Source organism: Mytilus galloprovincialis, chromosome 14, assembly GCF_965363235.1.
Source record: "Mytilus galloprovincialis chromosome 14, xbMytGall1.hap1.1, whole genome shotgun sequence".
Lineage (NCBI taxonomy): Eukaryota > Metazoa > Mollusca > Bivalvia > Mytilida > Mytilidae > Mytilus > Mytilus galloprovincialis.
This window is the reverse complement of record NC_134851.1, coordinates 32,297,354-32,323,655: the sequence shown is the minus strand read 5'-3', so window position 1 is coordinate 32,323,655 and position 26,302 is coordinate 32,297,354. Positions and strand designations below refer to the sequence as shown.

The 26,302-nt window shown below is 31.8% G+C and overlaps 2 protein-coding genes and 1 pseudogene across 3 annotated transcripts in view; all 3 read right to left on the bottom strand.

The window, feature by feature from the left end:
* Positions 1-1,487: 1,487 nt before the first annotated feature.
* The window catches only part of LOC143059656 (caspase-8-like), a 32,714-nt gene continuing 7,899 nt past the window's right edge, over positions 1,488-26,302 (bottom strand). The window contains exons 3-10 of one of the 2 annotated variants that reach the window (XM_076233184.1): positions 25,467-25,708; positions 25,039-25,113; positions 23,104-23,232; positions 21,981-22,061; positions 21,222-21,521; positions 18,603-18,846; positions 3,197-3,458; positions 1,488-3,154 (exon numbers count right to left, since the gene is read on the bottom strand). In XM_076233184.1, coding sequence (XP_076089299.1) covers positions 3,047-3,154; positions 3,197-3,458; positions 18,603-18,846; positions 21,222-21,521; positions 21,981-22,061; positions 23,104-23,232; positions 25,039-25,113; positions 25,467-25,708 — 1,441 coding nt within the window. In that variant the 3' untranslated portion in view covers positions 1,488-3,046. Of the gene's footprint in view, positions 3,459-18,602; positions 18,847-21,221; positions 21,522-21,980; positions 22,062-23,103; positions 23,233-25,038; positions 25,114-25,466; positions 25,709-26,302 lie in introns of both variants that reach the window. The other variant, XM_076233183.1, reaches the window with a different exon arrangement.
* LOC143059301 (uncharacterized) lies at positions 9,309-14,164 on the bottom strand (annotated as a pseudogene).
* Positions 14,486-18,030, bottom strand: LOC143059300 (uncharacterized). Its single transcript, XM_076232780.1, has 3 exons — positions 17,308-18,030; positions 15,497-15,689; positions 14,486-14,591 (listed from the first exon to the last, which is right to left on the bottom strand). Exons 1-3 carry the CDS (start codon positions 17,774-17,776, stop codon positions 14,486-14,488), a joined length of 768 nt encoding a protein of 255 aa, XP_076088895.1. The 5' UTR covers positions 17,777-18,030.

The window sequence follows — 26,302 nt, the reverse complement described above, 5'->3', positions numbered from 1 at the left end:
TTGTATCATCTATTTATGCTGATATCGCCAATTTCACGTTTTATTGGGTGTACGTTAACAGTTTATTTGCTTAAAGTCGTTAGTTTTCTATGTTGTGTCTTATGTACTTATATTGGTCTGTTTGTCTTTTTATTTTGTAGCCGTGGGGTTGTTAGTTATTTTATATTTTTGAATTTGAATGTCCCTCTAGTATCTTCCCCCTTGTTAATCGGTGATTGTTTTCCACACTTTAGTTAACCTGAGTTGATGTCCAAAACAAGACAAACATAAAACAGATCAAACACTTATTGACGGCTGCATTGGTGCCAAAATCAAGTCTAAGAGCAAATATTACATGCAATAAATAATAAGGACTTGTTGATGTGGTATGAATACTAACATGCTTTGTACTAGAATGCAATGATGAACTCAATTGTTTAACGTTCAATATATCAAGGAAGTAGTCACAAATTAATTTATATAAGTGTAACTCCAAGCTTAAGCCAACCATTCCTTGCTTTAATTCATAATGCCCCAAAAATGTGTGTTCATAATTTCATTTTTTTTCTTTTATCTAGATACACACGAGATATGGGGTTGGAAAAAAACTGACATGACAGTATTGTATATTAGATAAATTACCCCAGTTTCCTGGCAAATTTTTAGTGAAGGAAATGGGTTAATATGTGTCCATGTCAGTGGGTTACTCAATTTGAAAAGCAATTTTTCAAATTGACTTTTGCAGGTTAATGACCAATCATGTGTGGTTCCAAATAAAAAGACCTTATCACAACCTAATACATGTCAACTAAGCAAAAGATTCATAGTCAATATAGAGACCATGACTGAGGAGATAGGGCAATATAAACTCAACTGGCATGATTTGTTTCACTGCTAATACAACTGCATACCAAATATCAATGACCTACCACAAGTGTTTCCCCTTACACTAGCATAATTAAAATCTTATACATGTATATAAAGCAAAAGTTTCAAAGTCAATAAACCATGAGTAAGGGGCGACAAATAATCTCCATGGAAGTGAGATGAGCCAATTTTTAAACAACCACACACAAGATATCAATGACCTTCCTGTAGCAGTTCTCCATTAACTGACTACTTTATACAAATATCTTAACATGTACAAAATGATGTAGCCAAGCAAATTGCTGATTGCATAGGTTCTGCTTTATCCCTTTTGAGGACCTGAGATGTCAAAACCATGAGTTTTGGTGGGGTTGTTGTTGCTCATCCATAGTTCTCTGCATAGTTATTTGTGTACTTTTTGTCTTTTTGGCAATTTTCACTCAAGGCATGGTCAGTTTGTTTTCGATAGTTTAGATATCATTTTGGTATCTTTGGCCTCTTTTTTTATGAAAATGGATGTATGCTTTATTTTTTATATTTTTTCAAGGAATACATTGGTATAAATAATTGATTAATGAGAAACTTATAGGACTGAATTTGCTTGTTAAATGGACCCCACTTGCAGTTGATTTATTCATACAGATTTTATTTTCGTTTTTATTTCAAAAAAAATAAATCTATAGTCATTTATCTTTGAGAAATAATTTACAGCATAATTTCAGGTAGAGTGTATCAAAAGTTACAGGTTAATACATATAATCATTTAACATTACATTATAACAAACATCTATAATACTTTTAAGTTCAAGAAGTGTGGTTTGAGTTGTGTTGTGTTATAAATTGTCTGCTCAATTATTAGCTTTTCAAAATTTTGGCATATAAGTGGTGGCATCATCTAAAACTCAGTCCTTAATTTTAATCATTCATCATGGAGAAATAATGTACAGCATAATTTTATGTTGGAAATGGATTCCAACTAAAATGTAGTCCTTGCATTTAAATGTTTAATGATAATGATAGTTGTCAATCATACAGGTATTGAATCAGTTTTCATACTCACTCAATGAAAATAACTGAAGAAGAAGCAATTTTAAAAAGATTATGACATACTGTACATACTTATTAAAGGATGTACTTAGGTGAGGTTAGGTGAAAATTTATAAATCAAGAATTTGAAATTGATACTATAAGCTGGTAGAGCATTCATTAAGGATAAAAATAAGCTAAAAATATGGATAGGTCATGGACCTCCTTTTCGAGATATTCTAGATTTAAAAATATGGCGGGAAAATGCTGACTCGGGCTTTTACCTTATATTTGCATTGGTATTATTAGGTCTCAAAGCAAAAGAAAGAAAATTAAGAATCTTCTAAAATTTTGGTAAATGACCTTTCATGAGCTATTAAGTCTTGTATGAAAAAATAAATGGGTGTTATGGGGCAAAATATTTTACATTGTATTGTATGGAAAAACACCAAGGAGTCCAAACATTTGACACAAATTCCAAAACCTCACCTAAGTACATCCTTAACTGTTATAAACATATATCTAAACCTTTCACAATGTATATTAAATAGAAATGAGGAGTGCTGCAACCTTTTGACGCTTGTTCAGCGTATGTTGATAATGGTAGATCTAGTGACTAAAAAGGTTGATAGCTAAGTGTGTTGTATAACATAAGTATCAATATATATGTTTTTAAAAATAATATTGTGATGTCAATACAAATAAGATGTGTGTAGATTGTTGTTATCTATATTTTAATCTCCTTAGTTTACAGCAGAGTATCTTCCTGTCTGTTTGTAAAGTAACATTACAACAATCAAGGTTAATAGTTAACAGCAGTCCATAATATTCTTTTTAACCCTACAAAACTATTACCTCCGTTTTTCATATATAACATATAAAATTACATTCTAACATGTCCAAATTTTCTTCAGTGGTAGTGAAATAGTTTAAATGTCAAGTCATATTTTCTGTAAAAATTTAATACTGTAATATCAAAGTTTTTGTAATTTTTGTATTTTTGCAAAATGAAAACATTTGCAGGAAATAAAATTATTTTCAATTTTGATATTATTTTTTGTATTGATCTTTGCTTGGTATCACTTTAACTATTCTAATTTTTGTACAATGATGAACAAGCATATTATAATAAATGCACTGATACATTTCTAAACTCATAGTAGATTATATGGTATCACATATTAGCATCACTCGGTTGAGTAACAGTCCTCAAATTATCACTCCGACTAATTACATTTTGTACTTCACTTGACTGACTTGTAGCGTCACTCCCACTAGTTACCTCCCCTGACTGACTTGTAGCATCAGTTGGTTGTCTAGTTACCTCCCCTGACTGACTTGTAGCATCAGTTGGTTGTGCGATAGTCCTTACAGCTTGAATTGATTGAGATATGATACTCAACCCAGCAGCTGATCGTGGCACAGTCCCATCTCTGGGTAAATTTTCAGGTCTGAAGAATAATTGTTTTCTAAGAGTAAATTGTGGCATAGGAACTTGTTTGCTTATTTCATAACTGTTTCCAGCTGGGATATTTTCTGTTGATACATCATGATTTACCCTGGTTAGTATGGATATCAAATCTTGGCTGTAAAATAAAAAAAATAAAAAATAAATAGACAGTGATTGAGCAAGAGAAAACATAACGTCTTCTTTTTTTTATTTGAATACTGTGAAAGTACTTTAATTGGTGGGTATCAATTTTCGTTGTTACAGTGATATTTACATGTTCGTGGGTTTTCAAACTCGTGGATTTAAGTTTTCTAGAAAGAAAAATTGAAGCCTTTAGAACCGACAGTTACACTCAGTCTGGATTGAAGGACATTGCTAAGTAAACATTGACTCATAAAAATCGTAGTTACAACACCAAGATAAAGTGATCAACAGATTGAAGACATTAAATGTGTTAATTAGGTCATAAACATGTCACCTAAAGAAAACAGTAACATATGCTATAAACGTGTTTGAATTGTAAAATATTTGACGTAATTCAATATATTCTCTAAATCATAACAGTAGTCATACCTACATGGGTATCTTTCCATGTCTTGATTTGGACAATGGCTGTTTTATTTCGTTGGACACTTTAAGTCATGGATAAAGTCATCCACGAAAACAACGAAAATTGGTACCCCTCGAATAAAAGTACTTTCACAGTAAGAAGATGTGGAATGACTTTCAATGAGCTAATCACTTTCCAAATCAAAATGTTTAAAAAGTGAACCATTTCAAGTCATAGTAAAGCCTTCAATTAACACAAAGCCTTGGCTCACATCCAAAAGCGGGCTTTAAATGGCCCAAAACGATTAGAGTAAAACTATACAAACAGGAAAATCCAACAGTCTCATCTATAAACAAGAGTGTGTCCCAAGTACACGGATGCCCCATCCCAACTATCATTTTCTAAATTCAGTGGACCCTGAAAATGGGATATAATATCTAATTTGGCATTAAAATTAGAAAGATCATATCATAGGTCTCATGTTTACTAAGTTACAAGTTGATTGGACTTCAAATTCATCAGTAACTACCTCGACCAAAATCTTTAACCAAAACCTTAACCAAAACTTCAACCAAAACTTTAACCTGTTACAGGACAGAAGGAAGGAAGCACAGACCAGAAAAACATAATGCATATAAATAGGGCATAAAACAAGAGGCTCTCAAGAGCCTGAATCACTCACCTTGATTTTTTGGTATCTATCTTTTGTTTAAGTGTTTAGGTGACCAATTTCATCGTAGTTTGTTTTTTTGGTTTAATGTATATTAATAAGTGTTTGAAAATGCAGTTTTTTGTCATACTTTCTTCAAAAGCAAAAAAAAAAGTTGTTTGGTGTGAGATTTTTAAGTTTGTTAGGTTTTAAAATATGTAAAAGGTGATTAATTGCATGCATGCACAGTTGACTTAAAGATGCTCACATGATAAACAAATTGTGTAAAATTGTCCTTAAAGGGCAATAACTCTTCAAGGGGTCAATTGACAATTTTGGTCATCTAACTTATTTGCAGATCTTACTTTGCTGAACATATTTGCTGTTTACAGCTTGTCTTTATCATTAATACTTTTCAAGATAATAACCAAAAACTGCAAAATTTCCTTAAAATTACCAATTTAGTGGCAGCAACCCAACAATGGGTTATTAGATTCATCTGAAAATTTCACGGCTGATAGAACTTTACCTTATAAACACTTTCACCCCATGTCAGATTTGCTATAACTGCTTTGGTTTTTGAAATATATTAAGCCAAAAACTGCATTTTACCCCTATGTTCTATTTCTAGCCATGGAGGCCATGTTTTTTTGACAAAACAGAAAATAAAACACAAACTTTATTCTAGATACCTTAAGGATCATTCAGCTTAAGTTTTTTTGGAATTGGTTCAGTAGTTGAAAGATGTTTGAATATGTTTGAAATAGTTTACACCAGATGGACAACGACGACAGACACAAAGTAATGGCTAAAGCTCACTGTTCCTTTGGAACAGTAAGCTAAAAAAGAGAAACAAGAAACATTTATGACAATATTAACAAGCCAGAACCACTGAACAATAGGTTCCTGATTTAGGACAGGTGCAACAATTCAGTGGATTTAAACGTTTTAACTAGTGCCAACCTTCACCCTAACCTGAAATAGTAGTTTGACATTATAACATAAAATAAATATTATTAAGACAATATATATGAACACTGATGTGAAAATGTCAGATTAGAGTCAATGGGTCCTAACAAAAGAAGTTAGGAAAACCACAATCCAAAAATCAATGTTAATCAAAAATTAATGTTTACAATAAAATAACTGAAAAAGTTCATAGTTCCTTCAGCATCAATCATCTAAAAACATGCTTCAATTATTAAAAAGTTCACCAATCAATTTTTAATGAGATTACCATTTTCAATGATAATATGATATTACCAAATTTCAATTATTGATGAGTTTACCAATTTCATTAAATAAATGTGATAAAACAATTTCAATTTTTAAAAATTTGTAAGGGTTCCACAGAACCCAGTGTCTCGCCTACTATTGCTGTTAATTGCAGACTCAACAAAAATGAGGAAAAACATCAATAAAAATTTCCCTCTTGATACTGTCTTTTCATTGAAAGAAGCTTCCAAGTTTGGTAAAAAATCCAGGATAGTTCATGAATCTAATAAATGTTTTATAAACTTTAACTGCAGACTGTATGTAATGTTAACTGGAAGAAAAACTAAGTCCATTTAAAAGTAAAATACGGAAAAAGTGAATTTTTTTTTTACAAATTTACTTCTGAATAATATCTTATGATCAGAAACAAGCTTTTGTCTAAGTTTGGTAGAAATCCAGGATAGTTTAAGAACATTATGAAAATTTTAAAAACTTAAAACCACAGAGTGAATGTTTTGTTTCTGGAAAAAAAACTAAGTCCATTTATAAGAAAAATACGGAAAAGTGGAAATTTATTTTTACAAAATTTTCTTCTTGATACTATCTTACGATCATAAACAAGCTTCTGTCCAAGTTTTGTACAAATCAATGATAGTTTATGAAAGTTATTAAAATTTAAAAAACTTTAACCACAGAGTGAATGTAATGTTTCCTCGTAGAAAAATTAAGTCCATTTATAAGTAAAATACAGAAAAAATGGAATTTTATTTTTACAAAATTTACTTCTGGATACTTTCTTATGATCATAAACAAGTTTCTGTCCAAGTTTGGTAGATATTCAGTATAGTTTAAGAAAGTTATTAAAATTTCAAAAACTTTAACCACAGAGTGAATATTTGTGGACGTCGCCGCCGCCGACGGAATGTAGGATTGCTTAGTCTCGCTTTTTCGACTAAAGTCGAAGGCTCGACAATAATGAATGTAATTACCCAAAGTATTACTTTTTTTTATCATATAATACATGAGCAATATTAAGGTATTCGGCCCATAATTAGCCAATATACAACAAGCAAAATAATTTATATTTTTATCAAGGATTGTGAGTAGGGGTATCTAAGAGTTCTTAATATGAAATAAAAATCCGCAAAATATTTCAGGTTAACAACAGAGCTGGGTTACAGTGACCCCCCTTTTTTGTCCTCATATTCCAAATAAGGGGTTTAAGTAGTATGTAATTTTAAAAAACCTATATAGTATAATTTACTAATCTTTCTTTCAAAAGGGACTTTACATGTAACCTTGTAACCTTAAACAAAAAAATTTTAAAAAAAATTTGCTTTTCTATTTTTAGAACAGTGTTATTGTTACTAATAATAGAAAAAGGGGGAAATTCTAAAATTTGTCAATCTTATATCTTCACCAGTTCAAAAGTAAATATTTAAGCAGAGCATTCAAAATTGACATTCAAATTAACTTTACATATTGTTGCATCCTAAAAAAAAAAATTAGAAACTTTTACCGTACCGATTTCGAGAATTTTCATTTATAATGTCAAGGTCGCAGATCCTAAATGGAGAATTGGTATCACTGTTCTGATGTTATTTGGTATGATTTATGTAAATCTTTAGAAAAACTCAATATACTTTATATAAACTTATAATAATAATTAACTTTGATAATTATGACATGTAAAGGTCAAAAGGTCAAAGGTCAAGGTCATTTTAGGAGCTAAAATAGGACAATAATCTTCCTTTTTGCTAAATTTTCAAAAGTGTATCTTCCTATTGGTCCCATAATTTTCATGACCTTTGTTAATAAAGACCATTTAATTATATCCAAAGGATCAAGGCTTGGTTTCGACCTTTAGGGGTCAACAGGTCAAAGGTCAAGTAATTTTAGGAGCATAAATTATACCATGATCCCTTTTTTGGTCATTTTTTTAAAGTAATCTTTATTAAAAGAATTGCTTCATCTGCAATTCATCTGTTGTGGGAAATAAATTTATGACATGTGGGTTTTTGTTAACTTTATGATCTGCAGTACATAAAGAAATAACTTCAACATTGAGATCAAAAGGTCAAAGGTCAAGGTTATTTTGGGACCTGAAATTAGACAATTCTCTCGTTTTGTTGAAAAATAAGTAATTGAAACATGTTAAAAGTTGGATGAATTAAAAGTATAGTACTTAGTATACATATTTATTTACTTTCATTTCTGTATGCCCTTGAAATTTGACCCTTTGACCTAAAGATTGAACCCTATCCTTTATCTAGTGAATATCAACTAATGGGATCTATTGGTTGAAACATTTATTTTAGCAACATAGTAAAATACATGTATGGATGTATGTCCTGTTTGTATATATATGTGAAAAAATAAATAATGTGTTATATAGTGCCAAAGATATTTGTTTGAGGTTTTTGAAGAATGTAAACACAGACAATATTTAAAGTTATGCCAAATATTTCCAATTTTGTCACTGTGTAACACCAGACATCACAAAAACAGCATCAGGCTTTATTGAGTCCAGAGGATAGCTATTATTTGATTTCATACCAGCATTAACTACAGGTCACTAAAGAATACCCCATTATTCCTGTTTCACATTGAACTCAGGTCAATTATCTCCCTTGAAATATGTCTGATCAGGTTTATACTCCTTCATGCACATAGTAAAACATAAATTCAATAAAATTTCAATATTTATTTGCAAATTATACTTATATTTTTTAAATAATTAGACAATATACGTATAGTGTCTTGAAATATGAAATTTATTTGTATGAGGCTTAGAAACGGGGGAAATGCGAGGTTCTACCGAGCATTTCCACTGTTTCGTGCCGAATACAAATACATTTCATATTTCAAGACACTATACGTATATTGTTTTTATACTGAAATCGATAAAAAAATTAAACAAAAAAACAAAAAAACTATGTAACAAATATTGATAAAAAAAAAAGTGTTTGGAATTTCCCTCTTGGAGTACCATTTTGGGGTATTTCCCTACGACCGTAGTCCAGGCGGTAAGACATTGACATTTTAATGAATTAAACAGGGAAAATGAACTTAATTAATAACATTTAATAAACATGGTATATAAATTACCAATTTGAAGACATAACAAGTTTAAATTCATTAAAGTTTGACCATTGTTACTTCACGTTGTCATGGTTGTGATGTGACGTTGTTGATGAAATACAGTAGTTCCGGTAAGTAGGCGGGGCTTAAAGGTTAGTTGAGGTCATTGACGTATAAAGCTTACGTTTATACGTATAGCTTTATCTGTATAGTAAAATAGCTGATTGCAGTATAAAGTATAATCATGGTCATGATGGTAAAAAGGATACAAATAAATAAGATCATATTTATATAATAAAAAAAGACTTTTTCTATAAAATATGTCAGTAAAGCAAATTCTAATTGAATTACAAATACATGTTCAGTTTAAAAAAAAAAGAGAAAGCTTACAAGAGTGGACAACCAGAAATGTCACACCTGTTTCAATGTTTATTATTGACTTATATTGAATTTAAAAAAATAATGTTACACTATATATAAATGTAATACATTAATTTAGCAAATTTATGTATTTGAGATAAAGGTGACATAAAATGTTGATACATGAAGGCTGAATAATCATTTCATACAACAAATTACAAGAAAACTGAACTTTGACTAATAAATCACACAATGTGGTCAATTTGAGAGAAAACAAGTAAGCACAATTCATTTTTATTCTAAATGGTAGCAACTTTTAGAAAAAATGTTTATAAAGTCATTTATGAGTTCACAGAAAAATAATGCATGATAGAATATTTTGAATACACAAATATACCAAAAAAATTACACATACATACAAATTTATAATAACTGCTCAAACATAGTACTAAAGTATAGATTATAATACAAGTCATGACATAAAAGATCACTTCTTCAAGCAATCTCACAATTCTGAAAACATATTGCCCATTTTTTGTACCACAGAACACATTAATTTTTTATCATTAGAAACTCTTGGCTTACCAAAAGCAGTTTTAGACATAAGAACATCAATAAGTCCATCTTCTCCTTTACGAGTATAAATAAGTTTTAAATGAGCACAGTTCAAACCTGATCCAGCAATATTCTCTGCTGTTGTCATTTTCATTACACCGCTAGCAATCAGGGGATGAAAGCTTGGCAAGTTTTTAGCTTTTGCCTTGATGAAGTTTTCTTGCAGTAAATGAGAATTAGAATTGTAACAAAGTTTAAGCATTAGTTCTTTAGAAACATTAGCAGCAATAAGTATTTTATCAAGCATATTTACATCATCCACAGCATTGTGGGCATTATATTCCTCCTTACAAAAATGTTGTGCTAAAAATGGCTGATTATATTTTTCTATTTTGGGAAAGTTTGATCTAAAAAGGGCCAATGAGTCTATAAATCCCATAACAATCTGAGTAAAATTATCATACATATTACAGTTATAAACAGCTGTTGACAAAACCCGAAAATCAAAATTTTTCCCATTATGTGCTACAAGTACAGCATTACTGAATTGATTTAACCACATAAAAAAATCAGATATGGCAACCTTTATATTAACAAAGTCTAGTTCAACCCCTTTGTAAAAAAGCTTTCGTCCATCCCAAACAATACCAGTCACCTTTTCGGCTTCATTAGACATTGGTAGCTGTGGTGGTATGTAACGGTTGAAACTGGTTTGAGTTCTGTGTTCTTTGGCAGCTATCTGTACTATGTGAGGAATGATGTTTCTTCTGACTGAAAATATACAGAAAATCAATATCAAAATTTTAGTTTTTCCAGATGTTTGTCCAATTTTGTTGACCATTTTGAAGGTGTTTTGTTTTCATATTGTCTACAGTATCCCTTTGTAACATAATTATAATGAAAGTGCAATTATAAAGATATATCCTCTATTGTAACGATTATGAAGCCATGATAAACAATGAAAGATATTACAAAAGTTATTACTAGTTCTATATAGATTATTGTTGGTCATCTTCACGAAATTGATTTTCTCACTATAGGCGTTAATATGGAGAGTGAGAGATTGAGTGAAGAGGACCTATCATAATCTGTGTATTGCTGTTTTGCCCATGACTAAAGTGACGCTTGCATTGACAATGCTTAGAGATCAGCAATAATTTGAATCAATATCAATGTTTTTGTTCAATGAAACTTTTTTGCTTTTGATCTTCAAAGGAAAAATTAACAAAACAGCAATAATTTGAAATATTGATGTCAATGTGCAATTAATTATCTTTAAAATTATTCTTTTTTCAATTTTTGTTTCAGAAAAATACTTACTCAAATCTGTAGTTTCTAAATCAATGATGACAAAAGTTGGGTTGTCTAAAGAGGACACTGCCGTAAATAAAGGCTTGGGGATAGCATCTGGAATCCTCTCAATGTCCTCAGCTTGTTCACTAAAACTTATTTCTAAAAAAGACAACAAAACACATGCATTATGGTATTAAACAAAGGACCCTTTCCATCAATTTCTAAACATTATTTATACCAGGGATTATGTAACTTTTGATATTGTCTTACATTTGTATATATGCGATACTACTCAAACCGCAGTTAGGAGCTGTCTTAAAACTAGCATTGAGGTGAGAATGAGTTCTCTTTGTTGAAAATATCACTTATTTTACAGATGAAGAACAGCAATAAAAACATGGTTCCTTTGCGGGAACTTACGTTCCTTTTTTTTTTTTTTTTTTTTTTTTTTTAACTTTTCAGGATATTTTTAACCATATCCATTTTAATCCATTATAATATATTCATGTTTTTGGAATTCCTAGTAAATCCTAATAAAACAACTTGACTCATATTGCACTCACCAGATTCATAGCTGGCTCCTTCTGTTGCCTCACAGGCTCCTTTGGATGTAATTCTTTCTTCTTTAAGTTTTAATCGTCTTAATTTTTGTTCTGGTAATTTTGATTTCTTTTGCCGTTTTTCTCTTTCATGGTCTTTCTTGGAATTGTAAGGGACTGTGAAACTTCCAGGAGAAAGTCCATGTCTTTTGAATGTCTGTAATTACAAAAAAAGATGTTTATTTATCAAATAGTTTGGTATTATATAATTACATCTTTAAAGACTTTAGACTTTCTTTGGGGAGGCTCAATCTTCAATAATCAAATTTAATTCAATAATTTGTTTACTCCATTAGTCAAAATACAAAAAACAGGATAAACATTGAAGCAGAAGAATGCAGATACCATAATTTATAATTTTCAACAAATATTTTGTTTTGCTAAATAGTAATGCATTTTAATGATAAATTAAGTTTGTCATTTATATTTACACCCGTATTTAAAAAAAAAAATGTGACTTAAATTTACAGATAAATTCTATTGTCCAATTGCAGAAATATGTTACCTAAATAATGAATTGTAATTGGATTTCCAATGGAAATAGTCACTACCTTCAACAAGAGTGCACACACTGAAATGTCTCGCCTTCTTTACTAATCCTTGATACTATCTTGATAGACCTAAATATAAAGCTTTGTTACAACTGTAACATAAACTCAACATTAACCAAGAAAATGAAACATTGATCAATGAACCATGAAAATGAGGTCAAGGTCAGATGAACCATGCCAGGCAGACATGTACAGCTAACAATTCTTCAATACAACAAATATAGTTGACTTATTGCTTATAAATAAAGAAAAACAGACCAAAACACAAACACTTAAAACTTAGTAATGGACCGTGAAAATGAGGTCAAGGTAAAAAAAAACCTGCGTAAATGACATATTGATCATAAAATATTCCCATACACCAAATATAGTTGACCTAATGCATAAAATATTAGAAAAATAGACCAAAACTAAAAAACTTAACTTTGACCACTGAACCATGAAAATGAGGTCAAGGTCAGATGACACCTGTCAGCTAGACATGTACACCTTACAATCATTCCATACACCAATTGAAGTAGACCTATTGCATATAGTATAAGAAAAACAGACCAAAACACAAAAACTTAACTATAACCACTGAACCATGAAAATGAGGTCAAGGTCAGATGACACCTGCCAGTTGGACATGTACACCTTACAGTCCTTTCATACACCGAATATACTAGACCTATTGCTTATAGTATCTGAGATATGGACTTGACCACGAAAACTTAACCTTGTTCACTGATCCATAAAATGAGGTCGAGGTCAAGTGAAAACGGTCTGACAGGCATGAGGACCTTGCAAGGTACGCACATACCAAATATAGTTATCCAATTACTTATAATAAGAGAGAATTTAACATTACAAAAAATCTGAACTTTTTTTTCAAGTAGTCACTGAATCATGAAAATGAGGTCAAGGACATTGGACATGTGACTGACGGAAAGTTCGTAACATGAGGCATCTATATACAAAGTATGAAGCATCCAGGTCTTCTACCTTCTAAAATATAAAGCTTTTAAGAAGTGAGCTAACACCGCCGCCGCCGGATCACTATCCCTATGTCGAGCTTTCTGCAACAAAAGTTGCAGGCTCGACAAAAACAATTCTTGAAATCAACCTTTGAAATGACACCATGCACAGAAATGACATGCAAGACAGAAAAACATAAAAAAATAACATAAAAATTTCATTTTGATTAACCTCGGACAAGTAGTTTCTTCCTTCATTAATACAGGCAGCAGAGGCTTTTACTCGAAAGTCCAAGCTTTCACTCTCTCCATAGTGCAGATGTTTTGGAGCACGCAAGGAAGCTGCTCTATTTGCATGCTCACATGCCTGGCTAGACCCTAAATCTGCATAAGAAGCTGCCTTCAAAATGACTGGCTCAAAAAGGTTTTGCAGTTTTTCTCGTAAAACAGGATCCGATAGTGGAGCCTTGTATGGTAAGCTTCTATGAACGTATTTCACACTAGGTTTCCTTTTGTAGCCACAGAACCTGGGTTGACACAGGCTATGATCCCCAAATTGGTGTGGAATTAATGCTTCCAGGTTATTTTTCATGTCATCTGGTTGACCTTGATTTTTGGCAAAAACATATTTGATGGATTTTGTCAAATGTCTTATGACTAAGCTGCTAATTTTCAAATTCTTGTTATTTTTTTGTAGATCATATAATCTGGTAACAATGTTTTTGATGGTATGATTTTTGTCAAATTTTTTAGTAACTGTTAAATTAAGTTCAGATTTTAGCCTTGCTATCAATGTGTTATCCCCATCTCCCTCGATAGTCTTTACAGGGGTTCCTTGTTCCAGTAGCTCTTTGACAGCCTGCATTCCTGCTTGGCTTTCCATCAATCTAGCTGACCCTCTGTGATTCCACACACATCTGTGTGGTCTTGGTTTTCTACCTGGCCTATTTCTCTTCCACCATTTGCATGTTCCACAGGTACGATGCTTAACAATTGTTTTGATAACTTAATTACCATACTCACGCTTGCTCATCAAAAATGTATGACCTACAGACATATAAATTTTCGCTATTTTATATCAAAAAATAGAAATTAGATGTGAAGGAATTGATTAAAATTGGCCTAATAGTTTCAAATAAAAAGATCTCTATTAGATGATTTAACAGATAATTCATGGTAGCCAATATTTATATTGTTTACCACATTTATGCTCTTTAAGACCTTGACAATCAATAGACTTCAAGATTTTGTAAGAGCTAAGTAGTAAGTATGTACAAAATGGAATGATGGACGGTAGCATGACTAAATCTCTCTCTGTCAATGTCTGGCAAAATTATATAATTTTAAGATAATTTTAAAAATATATATTACCAGTTAAACTATCAAATCCCCTTTTCTGCCATCCATGGTCAGCACAAACAGTCATTCCAGAAAAATTAACAGCTGGCACAGATTCATTTCTGTTGAAAAAAAGCAAACAAATTCAAAGATACACACTAAAGAACAGCAATCAACATGTCAATATTTCAGTGGAATAAATCACAGTTGGTGTGCTGGGTCACCAGACACATTTTTTAAAACTAGATACCCTAAGGCAGCAACCATTTGATTTTCGGGGGGGGGGGCTATGTTTTTTTTGGAAAAAAAAGTTTGTTTCTAGTTTTTGTTTGTTTCACCCTCAGCGGCCACTATATGTACCGGGGGTAATGCTAAAATTGAAAAAAAAATTGTTTTCGACTTGTTGCAAAAAAAATAGATTGTTTGTCAACTAAAAAATGGTGGAAATGATTTCTCTGTCTAACATGACATCCCTAAAACGCTTTTTTGACAAGGCAGTATTAAAAACAACATTATTTGGCTGTATTAAGATTAAAATTAAGAGTTCCCGATTTTAAATAAATTGAAATCCAGACATCCCTAAATTCAAATAAAGAATTTATAGATCCCAACAATTAGGTCAATCCTGTAATCACGACTTAAAAACACCAGATCCTGGATTCCCGATAAAGGTCCTACCCACTTCCCCATATATGGCTATGAAGTATTCTATGATACAATTTTGATGATTCCTAATAACAATCACACACAAAAATCACCCCCCCCCCCCCAAAAAAAAAAAAAAAAACAACAAAAAAAAACTGCTGTTCATTTTATTGAAAATGTCTGTTTATGAGGAATAGTGCTATAACTCATCACTTTAGAACTTCAATAAAAAGGTGTTTAACATGTTCTTAATTTGTGTTAATTAGGTCATGCATTTGTACAAACTTCCTTCTTTAAAATAAAAAAAAAAACTCCCTTTTTTTGTATGCTTTCTGCATACATCGTTTGTACATGATCATAAGTCTTAAAAAAACATGTAAACATGAAAACTAACCTCTTTTCAGCTTCAAATGCCTCTCTGCATCTTTGATCCATACTTAAATTGGCAAAACCTTCTATCATTTCCCCTGCTCTCCTTTCCATAACTTTTAAATTCTTATGTGAAATAGGTGGCAGGTTCAAAGTGGACAGTACATTGTTTACCCTCTGAGGACCACCTAAGGCATCAATCATTGCTGAAAAAAAAGTAAAACATTATATATACATCATTGTACATTATAACAACACTTGTACATGCATGTATGTTTAATTTAAGTGCAGACATTTTTGACAAAAGCTTTTCTCAGCAAAATAAATTTGAGTTAATATATGCTGATCATATTCCTCTGTAAATGTTTTATAAATGAAATGTATTTTCACAGATTAAAATAAAAATATTGTCCGTTCATCTTGCTTTTTTTTATATATCAAAAAAGCTGTGGAGTCTAACATCTTTTATTTCCCAAAATATCATGCAAAATTTCCTACATGTAAGCAAATATTACCATTTGTAAGAAAATAATAAAAAATGGTGTCTCAAGAATAATGCTTTTAAAAAATGATAAATATCTCTCATATATTTCTTACTAAGTACATGTACATGTAACTACATTGAAAAAGTTTCTATTGTAGGAGTAAAACAACTTTTCATATAAAAAGTTAAAGTAAAAGAGATCTTGAAAATGATTTTGGCTTATAAACATGATAAATACTATAATTCAGTCCTATTTTTAGCAATCTGCTCATGAATAAAACATTCTCTGATTTCTCATCCAATGTCTTGATGAAAAGGAATCCGGGTCCGTTCGCGCCCATTCACGTTCGCACCCACTCATGTTCGCTCCCTTTCACTTTCGCACCCTACATGTTCGCACCCAAAGTCCGTTCGCACCCTACATGTTCGCGCCCAATTTCAACTCTTTATCATGTTTTGGTTAGTGTATTACTATAACTTTGTTTCGTTGACTTGTTTCAAAATGAAGTGAGATTCTGACTACATTTTTTTCTTTGGAGTCTTGAATAAATTTTATCATGTTTTGGTTATAATAGTGTATTGCTATATTTTATTGTTTCATTGTTTCAGATCAAAGGGACCAAGCTGTTAAAAACAATTATCTTTTGTGTTTTTCATTTATAATCTTCAATCTTTTACTCATACCAGGGAGGCTTTTTTCAGGTGTTTTTAAGCTCAAAATTGGTATCATGTAGAATGTTTTTATTTTGGGATTATAGACCAGATTGAATTTATTTTTATCTCAAGACCTCAGGATTTCTCTTACTTGTGTTTAAAAGCCCAGGATTTTTGGATCAGGACCCACTTAATCCCTCTTAAAATACATGTATGGGGTACCCGTGTGTGAGCGGGTGAGTGGACTAAAACTTACATGTATTTATTTATCCTGTCTTGATATAATGACAATGAAATTGAAGGAAAACCAACCATTTTTCTGTTTCATGAAAATCAAACCGGAAATTGATAGATACAAATCTGGGTCTGTTCGCCCTGTTACACATTCGTCCTAAATCCATTCGCCTATTTTTTTTTGGCATTGTTGTTAAATTGCAGAATATTCATTGGTCATGTTCAAAGTTTGTTGAAAAATCGCAGAATATTTGCATTATATAACTAATAACTAGTAACGAACTCAGGGTGGAAAAAACTAGGACGTACCAACCTACGGCAAGTATGTAATCTGACAGGGTGAACATACCAGATACATGTACAATGTTAAATGATGAATCGGAATGAAGGATAGATACAAATAATAATTAATAATAAATAAATACTGAAAGGCATACTAAATTGTTTCTTACCTGCCCCAAGCTTAGTATTCACACAGAAACTTGGCATGCCCTTGGAACTTGGGTTTTCTTTGTGCGTTGATCCATATGGAACCCTGTTCAATTCCTGGCACGATGTGCACTGGATATAAAGATAGCCACCCAGTCCACACTTCATCTCTCCTTTTATAGTCTCGTGGCTTAATATAAGAGGGCCGTTATAACACCTCGAACAAAATTTAAGATGGTCCAGCAGTGTTCCCCATTCCACCAATCTTCTCCCCGAATGCCAGGAGGTACTGGTATTTATCTTTGTACTCCCCATAAGTTTGTCAATGCCGGGGCAGCAAACGGCACAGCCTGTTGCTCCGGCTATACACAAGTGTCCCACACCATAATTGTGGTCAATCTCAATGTTTTCTGCAACTTCAGGTTCACTTGTTTCTTGTAGTGTCTTTGAAAACCTCCCCCGTTTGTCGCGACAGACGACCGAGTCGGCCATTTTGTGTTATTGTTTACATTGGATATGATTATTACGTTACTTCCAAAACACATATTCGGACTTAAAATTAGATATTTCAACTAAATTAATCAATTTAAAATGGAAACTGAAAGAATATTTGTATTTGTCAAATTTTTTAAATGTGAAAAATAAAATTATGGAAATCGCCGGAAAATACCGAGGTGAAAAGATAAGATCGACCTCGGTAGACTTCGACTAATTTTAGTCACGTGGTCTATTATGGGTCGGATACCTTAAATTTAGATCTTAACCTTTTGACAATTTTTTTAAATCTCTCGATCTAGTTTTGTTATTAAGATAAATTTTACCAATGTACCCTCTTTCTAGCACTTTTTTATCATGTTGTTGTAAATCAAAGGGATACTACCACACAATCCCTCTCTTAAAGATGTACTTAGGTGAAATTAAAAAATTCAAGAATTCACAATTGATACTATAAGCCAGAAGAGCATTAGTTAAAAAACAAATATTTTAAAAATATTGATAGGTAATGGAGCTCCTCTTGGAGATTTTTGAATTATAAAATATGGCGGGAGAAAGGATGGCTCAGACTTTTACTTTGTTTACATTGGTATTTTTTGGGTCTCAAATCGTTAGAAAAGAAATCTAGAATCTGCTTAAATTTTGATAAATGACCTTTTATGTGCTTTTGAAGTCTTATGTCAAAAGAAAAGTGGGTGTTATGCAGCAATTTTTTTGTACCCTGTAATGATGGGGAAAAAGACAAGCAGTCCAAACATCTGACACAAATTCCTAAACCTCACCTACGTACAATCTTAAAACAAATCCAACTATTCATTCTTACCTATTGGCATATAGATTCAGATTTTCGGTGAGTTTCCGTATGTAAAACGACCCTCTTGTTCGACTTCTAAAGGATGTATAACCTGTAACAGTGGCATAGCCAATCAAAAAGTCTGATTCATCTGGTATAATTTTGGAGTTATTTGACCGACCTACATCCTCAGCATCTGTCTCAGGAAAGCTTTGACCTTCTTCTAGATCTGATGGACCATCAGCTTGTATTGATAAATCAGTTTGGTTTATTCCTACAATTAAAAAAAAAGAAGCTTTATATGTAAGCTAAATCTTGATAACATACATTGATAACATTATAGATATATTACTGTAAACTAACTTAATTCATTGTGACTTTCCTGAGTAGAAAAATTTACCAAATATAAATAGTCACCAATATTTGAAACTTTGAACTTTCCTTATTAAACTAAATCAGGTTAATTTGAAAATTGCAAAATTAAAATCGTCACGAAATGGACTAAAAAGGGCTAAAACAGAAAAAAGTATCCACAATAAAAGGTTTTTCGCAAAAACGATTGTTTATGCAGTTGTTATAACATGGGGTTTTGCATTTTAAATAAATATATATAAGACCATGCAAGGTAAGAAAACTTGAATTCAATTTGTCTATATTATTGGGTTATAATTATATATAAATAACATGTGCATATTAAGTTATTTTTAAGATAAAATCATTCGAAAAATTAAGAAAATTTTTTGAAAGATCAAAAATTAATAAATTTGATATCAGCACTTCAATGCTTCAGGGGCAATATCTTCAAATAGGTGATATTTTCAAAAATTTTCAAGGTAAATAAAAGTTGCTCTAGTCTGACCAATTTAACTGTCAGATTTTCTCTAACTGCTAGTTTTTAAAATATTAACCCAAGCTGAAATACCCCAACCCTTGTTCAATTTTAGACAAGACAGCCATGTCTCAGCAGATTTCTCACTAGGAATTTTTCATGGTGAGAAATGGTGAGTCCTGAAAGATTTTGAAGAGTTCATGATGCATGATGATGCATGTAACTTTTTGTGTCTTAATGTAATGAAACATGACTAAAATAAAACGAAAACGATGTGTGTTGGATTGGTAGTTTTTATTAAATTTATATCAATAAAATTGATGATCTTTTAATAGTTATTATATAAAAAAGAAGATGTGGTATGATTGCCAATGAGACAACTATCCACAAAAGACCAAAATGACACAGACATTAACAACAATACGTCACCGTACGGCCTTCAACAATGAGCAAAGCCCATACTGCATAGTCAGCTATAATAGGCCTTGATAAGACAATGTAAAACAATTCAAACGAGAAAAATAACGGCCTTATTTATGTAAAAAAATGAATGAAAAACAAATATGTAACACATAAACAAACGACAACCACTGAATTACAGACTCCTGACTTGGGACAGGCACATACATAAATAATGTGGCGGGGTTAAACATGTTAGCGGGATCCCAACCCTCCCCTAACCTGGGACAGTGGTATAGTACAACATGAGAACGAACTATAAACATCAGTTGAAAAAGGCTTAACTCATCAGATGGACAAAAATATTGTTCATTACAACATAAATAACAGACTTCTTTCTATGTCTATCAATTATTGACGTAGTGGATCATTGACTCTTGGTCTTTTACTTTGAACTGATGATTCTATGTCATCAGGTTCTCATTTTGATAATGATGTCATTTTGTTAGACAAGCTAGTACCCAGTTAATTATTATTAATTTATTTTAATTATATTAATTTATTTAATAATTTAGTTAGTAATCCCTTTGATGTTGCATCATTATAATTATTGGTGCAGGACTTTTGCGCTTTTTCAAAGGACATTTGCACTTTTTATTTTGGACACTTGTACTCCAAATCATAGGACATTTGGGCTTTTAAAAAAAGGACATTTGCACTTTTGCAACATTTGGTTTTTATGATAATCCTCCTGTTTTATCTAAAAAATCATTGCATAACCCTTTTCATAGCACATTGATATATGTTTAAAGTTTCTATACAGCTAAAACTAGTTCAAATTAAACATTTTAAAGGCACAAAAAAAGTACATGTTTCTGATATATGACTATAAACTTTCCTCTGTACTAGACCTACAGGCTGAGCTGGATTTTCAACATGCTAGTTCACAAGGTAACATTTCACAGGAAGATATGTCACCTTATCCAGACACGTTATTCCAACTCCAAGCCAATCAGTCTTTGCTTTTATTCCTTAATGCTGTCTGCTTAGGGGAGAAGCAGCAAATTCCAATTTAAGTTTTCTTGTTTGACTCAGCGGCTGTTAGAATCCATAACCTCCCACCCTCAAGGCAAACATGATTTTTAATTTTAGTTTCTTGTGTATAATTTAGTTTTAGTTTGGTATAGTTTAGTATGAAATCCATTAACACTGAACTAGTATACATATTTGTTTAGGGGCCAGCTGAAGGACTCCTCCGGGGTGGAGTTTCTTGCTGCATGGAAGACCCATTGGTGGCCTTTGGCTGTTGTCTGCTCTATGGTGGGGTTGTTGTCTCTTTGACATATTCCCCATTTCCATTCTAAATTTTATTCCATGAGACTACTGGGGCGGTTAATCTAGCTCACTTAGAAAAATCTTACCTGTTTGCCTTTCATTTCCTTGACATGCCTGTATAAAGAACAGCTTTGGTTTATTTGCTAAGCTCTTGCACTTTGAGGATCTAAAGAATGATGTTAAGTATCTGATAGCAATGTCTTTCCCGTCCACTCCATAAACTACATGCTCTCCACCATGTGACAATATACATACAACCACAGCGTTATACTTTGAATGATCAAGTGTAGACAAACCATGCATCACTGCAAACATATCTTTTGCTGTTAAGTCTTTGTATATTGTCACAATGAATCCAAGCTTCAAGAAAGTTTCATCAAGCATCCCTACAAAAACAATTAAAATGTCAATATTAAGAATTAATTAAATAATAATCAAGTTAAAATGAAGGTAATCTAGGTACTGTGGAATCATTTATTTCTGTAGAAACCATTTTTTTCGTGGATTGACGAATACTTGTTTTTTAGCAGATATTTGATTTCATGTTTTTGCCAAAGACTGCATAAAAGAATATAGAAAATAACACAAATATTTTATTTATGCGTTATATCATTTAAAACAATTTTATGTTATCATGATATAGAAATTAACCATTTGCTCTCTTTAATCTCTAGGAGAAATTAAATTCAATACTTTAAATAATTTGACAATTTAACAAAAATGATTACAACAATTTACAATATAAATCAAGCTTAATCTGAGGTGTGACCTGAGGAAATAAAGTCATAATCATTTGACATGAATGATAGTTATTGATCATCTTGACTGTTCATTAGTTTACTTACTAGCATCTTCATCACTTCCACCTCTAGATCCAAAGCCAGACTGAGAATGGAATTTGTTATTGTTGATTATTATACATAAACCTGTAAAAGAAAAGTAGACAATCTGTTAAAAGATTTCTCTTCATTCAAAAACGTAGGTACATTGTTTATATTGATCATCTAATGCAGTTTATTTATCCATTTAAATACAAAACAAAATACATAAGCTTTGTTCTAAAAATCAAAGACATTGATCATATTGATACTAAATTGAACTTCCCTAATTTATTAAAAGGATTTTCAATTTATTCTTTATAATTTGTCAAATAAAGAAATGTTGGATTAATGTGTCTCTCCTTCCAAAGTAAAGGAAATTTTCTGTTCACCTGAGTTAATTTGACGCCACATTTTTTATCCATGTACAACAAAGTGACAATTACACTTTGAGAACAAAACTTGAGGGCCCTAGGTAAGCAATGGACCTTTACCAGTAACTAGTGTCATGTTTTGTTCACAAACTACAACAAGTGAAACTGTGAGCTTCTGCTCACTGATGATACCCCCGCTCAAATACTTGACAGTAAACAGGAAGTTGTTGAGTGATGAATCTGAAACCGCATCACAGGGTATAGCTGAATTATATAAACCCTGAAACCAAATTTCAGAAATCCCTGTAATGTATAGTTCCTAAGAAAAATGTGAAGAAAATTTTCAACTTGGATGTCATGTGTAAAATGATGTAAGTGTTCATTTTAACAGGAAGTTGTTGAGTGATGAATCAGAAAACGCATCCCATGGTATAGCTGACTTATATAATCCCTGAAACCAAATTTCAGAAATCCTTGTAATGTAGCATGATGTAGTTCCAGATAAAAATTGATGAAAATTTTTCAACATGGACGTCATTTGAACAATGATGTAAGCTAAGTGTTCAGTTAACAGGAAGTTGTTGAGTGATGAATTTCTGAAATCCTCGTAATGTAGTTCCTGAGAAAAATGCGATGAAAAATATTCATGGGACGGACAGGACAGGACAGATGGACAGATGGATGGACAGACAGAGATAAAACAGTATACCCCAACTTTTTTAAAGCGGGGGTATAATAACAACCCCTTCATCAATGTTGCATAAGGTCTAACATACCTCTAGGAAAGGCATTCATTTCATATACAAGTACAGGAGAGGCTGTTGGATTCTGTTGTCTACCATTTGAAATGTTTTGAGGCCTGCTGGGTAATGATGGGTTTTGGTCAACTACAGGTGCTCCTGATTCTGAAAAAAGACAGAAAAGAAGCATAAGAATAAATGTGCATATAGTTTCCTACTACAGAACATATATATATATATATATATATACACTAATTCATGATAGTGACTGTTAAAATATGTTAAATTCCATACAAAAAATTACAAATCAGTAGCTGAATAAATTCATACAAAACATGGGCAAAAACAATAAGGGACATAACTGACAAAATCATCAAAATCAAATAGCAACTGTACTTTTATGACGAAGAGACATACAAATGCACAAAACACTACACAAAAAACTTCAGATGTTGATAAACAATGCAAGCACAAGCAAAATCTGTGGTGCTCGAAAGGGCAATAAGTTCTTGTTTCTTATTATTGTAAATTGAAAGGCACAAAGACAATTTTGGTAAATTTTCAAAAAAACTTAGTCGACTAAGGTGTACCTTCTTGATTGAAATTGATCTTCTTTTCATTTTTTGTTTTTTTTGTTTTTTGTTGTTGTTGTTGAAATAAAAACCTTTACAAGAATGTGTTCATAGTACACGGATGCCACACCTGCACTATCATTTTCTATGTTCAGTAGACCGTGAAATTAGGGTAAAAACTCTAATTTGGCATTAAAATTAGAAAGATCATATCATTAAGAACATGTGTACTTAAGTTTCAAGTTGATTGGACTTCAACTTTATAAAACTACCTTGACAAAAAACTTTAACCTGAAGCAGGACAGTTGGATGAAAAAACGAACGGACGGACGAACGAACCAATGAACTGACACACAGACTGAAAAACATAATGCCCCTAAGTGGGGCATAAAAAAAGGAATTCTGAACTTATAAGATAGTCTTAAAGTGGGTGAAATTTCACTCTCAGTATGTAGATACTGGTTATCACCACAAACCAATCACCAGCAATCAACACAAGTGTAACCGGAGAGCACGAATTTCATTACAAAATTGCTCGTCTCCGCTGGGACTCAAACCCGGGACCTCTGTGTTACAAGGCAGCGCGCTAACCGACTGAGCTAAAGAAGTACTTCCTTAGCTCAACCGCTTACGGCTAACTAAGTATCTACTAAGTTTTTCTAAGGGAAGCAATCCCGTCACACTTCCCCCACCTCAAGAGTCATTATACTCTATAATGATGATATCTTCATCTTTTTTATATTTATATTTTAACCTGGCTAGGTAATTCTTCTAACCGTGGGTTATTATTGTTGGGCGCCAATGTAACCGGAGAGCACGAATTTCATTACAAAATTGCTTGTCTCCACCGGGACTCGAACCCGGTACCTCTGTGTTACAAGGCAGCGCGATAACCGACTGAGCTAAAGAAGTACTTCCTTAGCTCAACCGCTTACGGCTGACTAAGTATCTACTAAGTTTTTCTAAGGGAAGCAATCCCGTCACACAAGTAAGAGTACTATAAACAAGTGAAGTATATGTCATAAGTGATCACATGACTTCCTGTAATGGCAATACACGTAGAATGCATTGTCTTGCTCAGCATATTCCCATTTGTCATTCATGATATTAGAAAACAGAAAGTAAGTGCATGACAGATCCTTAAAACCCACATACATTACAATTCATCATCGTTAAACTGTTGACCTGCTGAAGTCTTTTATTTTGTAGTTTCCAAGATGATTGACTGATTGTTGGTTGCTTAATGTTCAAGGGGAAATATATATATTTCATTCATGTTCAGGACAATAGTTTCCAAGAAATGAGTGATGCAAAATATTTGTTGGATGAACAGACAGAAGGAGGGAAAAAAGGACTTAAAATATGTACATTTTCTGTTGTGTTATTCAAAATTATTTACCTAGTGGCTGTGTAGCACCATTTCTATCTGTACTGTCAGGACTACTCTCACCATCTATTGATTGTGGATATCTAGCTGTAAAAGAAATAAAAAAAATAAAAATTTACAACAAAACTAACAATACAATTGTAACAATACTGTCAAACATGTATAAGGTAAACCTTTGGACCAGATAAAAGTTACCTCATTTCTTTATCAGACAACAATTAAGATTAAAAAATCAGTGAGAGGGGGAGAATTAGTTATATTTGATTCAACTGTCAGGAGACTGCTCTTAAATTGGAAACATTCAAATTTTGAGATTTTTTTTTTTTTATTTGGAAAAAAACAATGATGCAAATCAGAAAAAAAAATACAAGCTATTATCTATACTACATTTCCAAAGCTAGCGTACAGCTAGAAACAATTATGATAATTTATATCTTTACCTTGATATTCATCAACAAGCTCCAATAAATCTCCACGATGTAGTGCTTTCAACATGTCTTTAAGTACATTTATATTGGCTGGAAATATTAATAAGTTTTTTTCTAATAGAACAAACAGGGCAAACACATGTTTTACTTTCTGCATTTGTCCTCTCTTAATTCCTAATGCTTTACTAGAATGGAATTTCAACTGTTCAAATTCTTTGTCAGATAAATCTTCTGATATCTTATAAAGTAAAATTCTGAAACAAATAATAAAAAAATATTTTTCTCTGAAACTATTAATGCAAGGCAGGATGACTAGAATAGGTGTTACGATTCAGATGGATTATAAGTGGTTTTTAATTTATATGTGCATGTAAATAATGTAGAAATTTAATTAGTATCACCCTTTAATTATGTAATACTTGTGCATGCCATTAATATATACATGTATGTAATATTTAGTAGAATTACCCAAACATCATTTAAACATACAGATCCATACAAAAGGAGTACTGTATTATGTGTACACCAAAAAGTTTGTACAATTCAAAATGATTATTTAACGGTTGTTTAAAGACACTGTTTTCTGCTCTTTGGTTGGGTTGTTGTCTCTTTGACACATTCCCCACTTCCATTCTTAATTTTACTGTTTTGCATAATTTTACAACATTACAAAGAGGTGTCAAAAGGTTTTCCTTAAAAATAAACATTTTACTGATTTTGTTTCCCCTTTTTGCAATTATCAATCATTGCAAATTATAATCAATCAATCAAACAATTTATTAATAAGTATTTGTTTATATAAAAAAAAAAGAATGGATAGCTATAAACATGATAGATGCATGGGATGG

Excerpts from the sequence above, each read along its gene's own strand:
- LOC143059300 (XM_076232780.1), bottom strand. The coding sequence starts at position 17,776 with ATGGCCGACTCGGTCGTCTGTCGCGACAAACGGGGGAGGTTTTCAAAG. Across the intron at positions 15,690-17,307 it reads GAATACTAAGCTTGGGGCAG|CAATGATTGATGCCTTAGGT; the intron begins GTAAGAAACAAT and ends CTTTTTTTTCAG. Across the intron at positions 14,592-15,496 it reads GAAAAGAGGTTAGTTTTCAT|AAATGAATCTGTGCCAGCTG; the intron begins GTTTACATGTTT and ends TTTTTTCAACAG.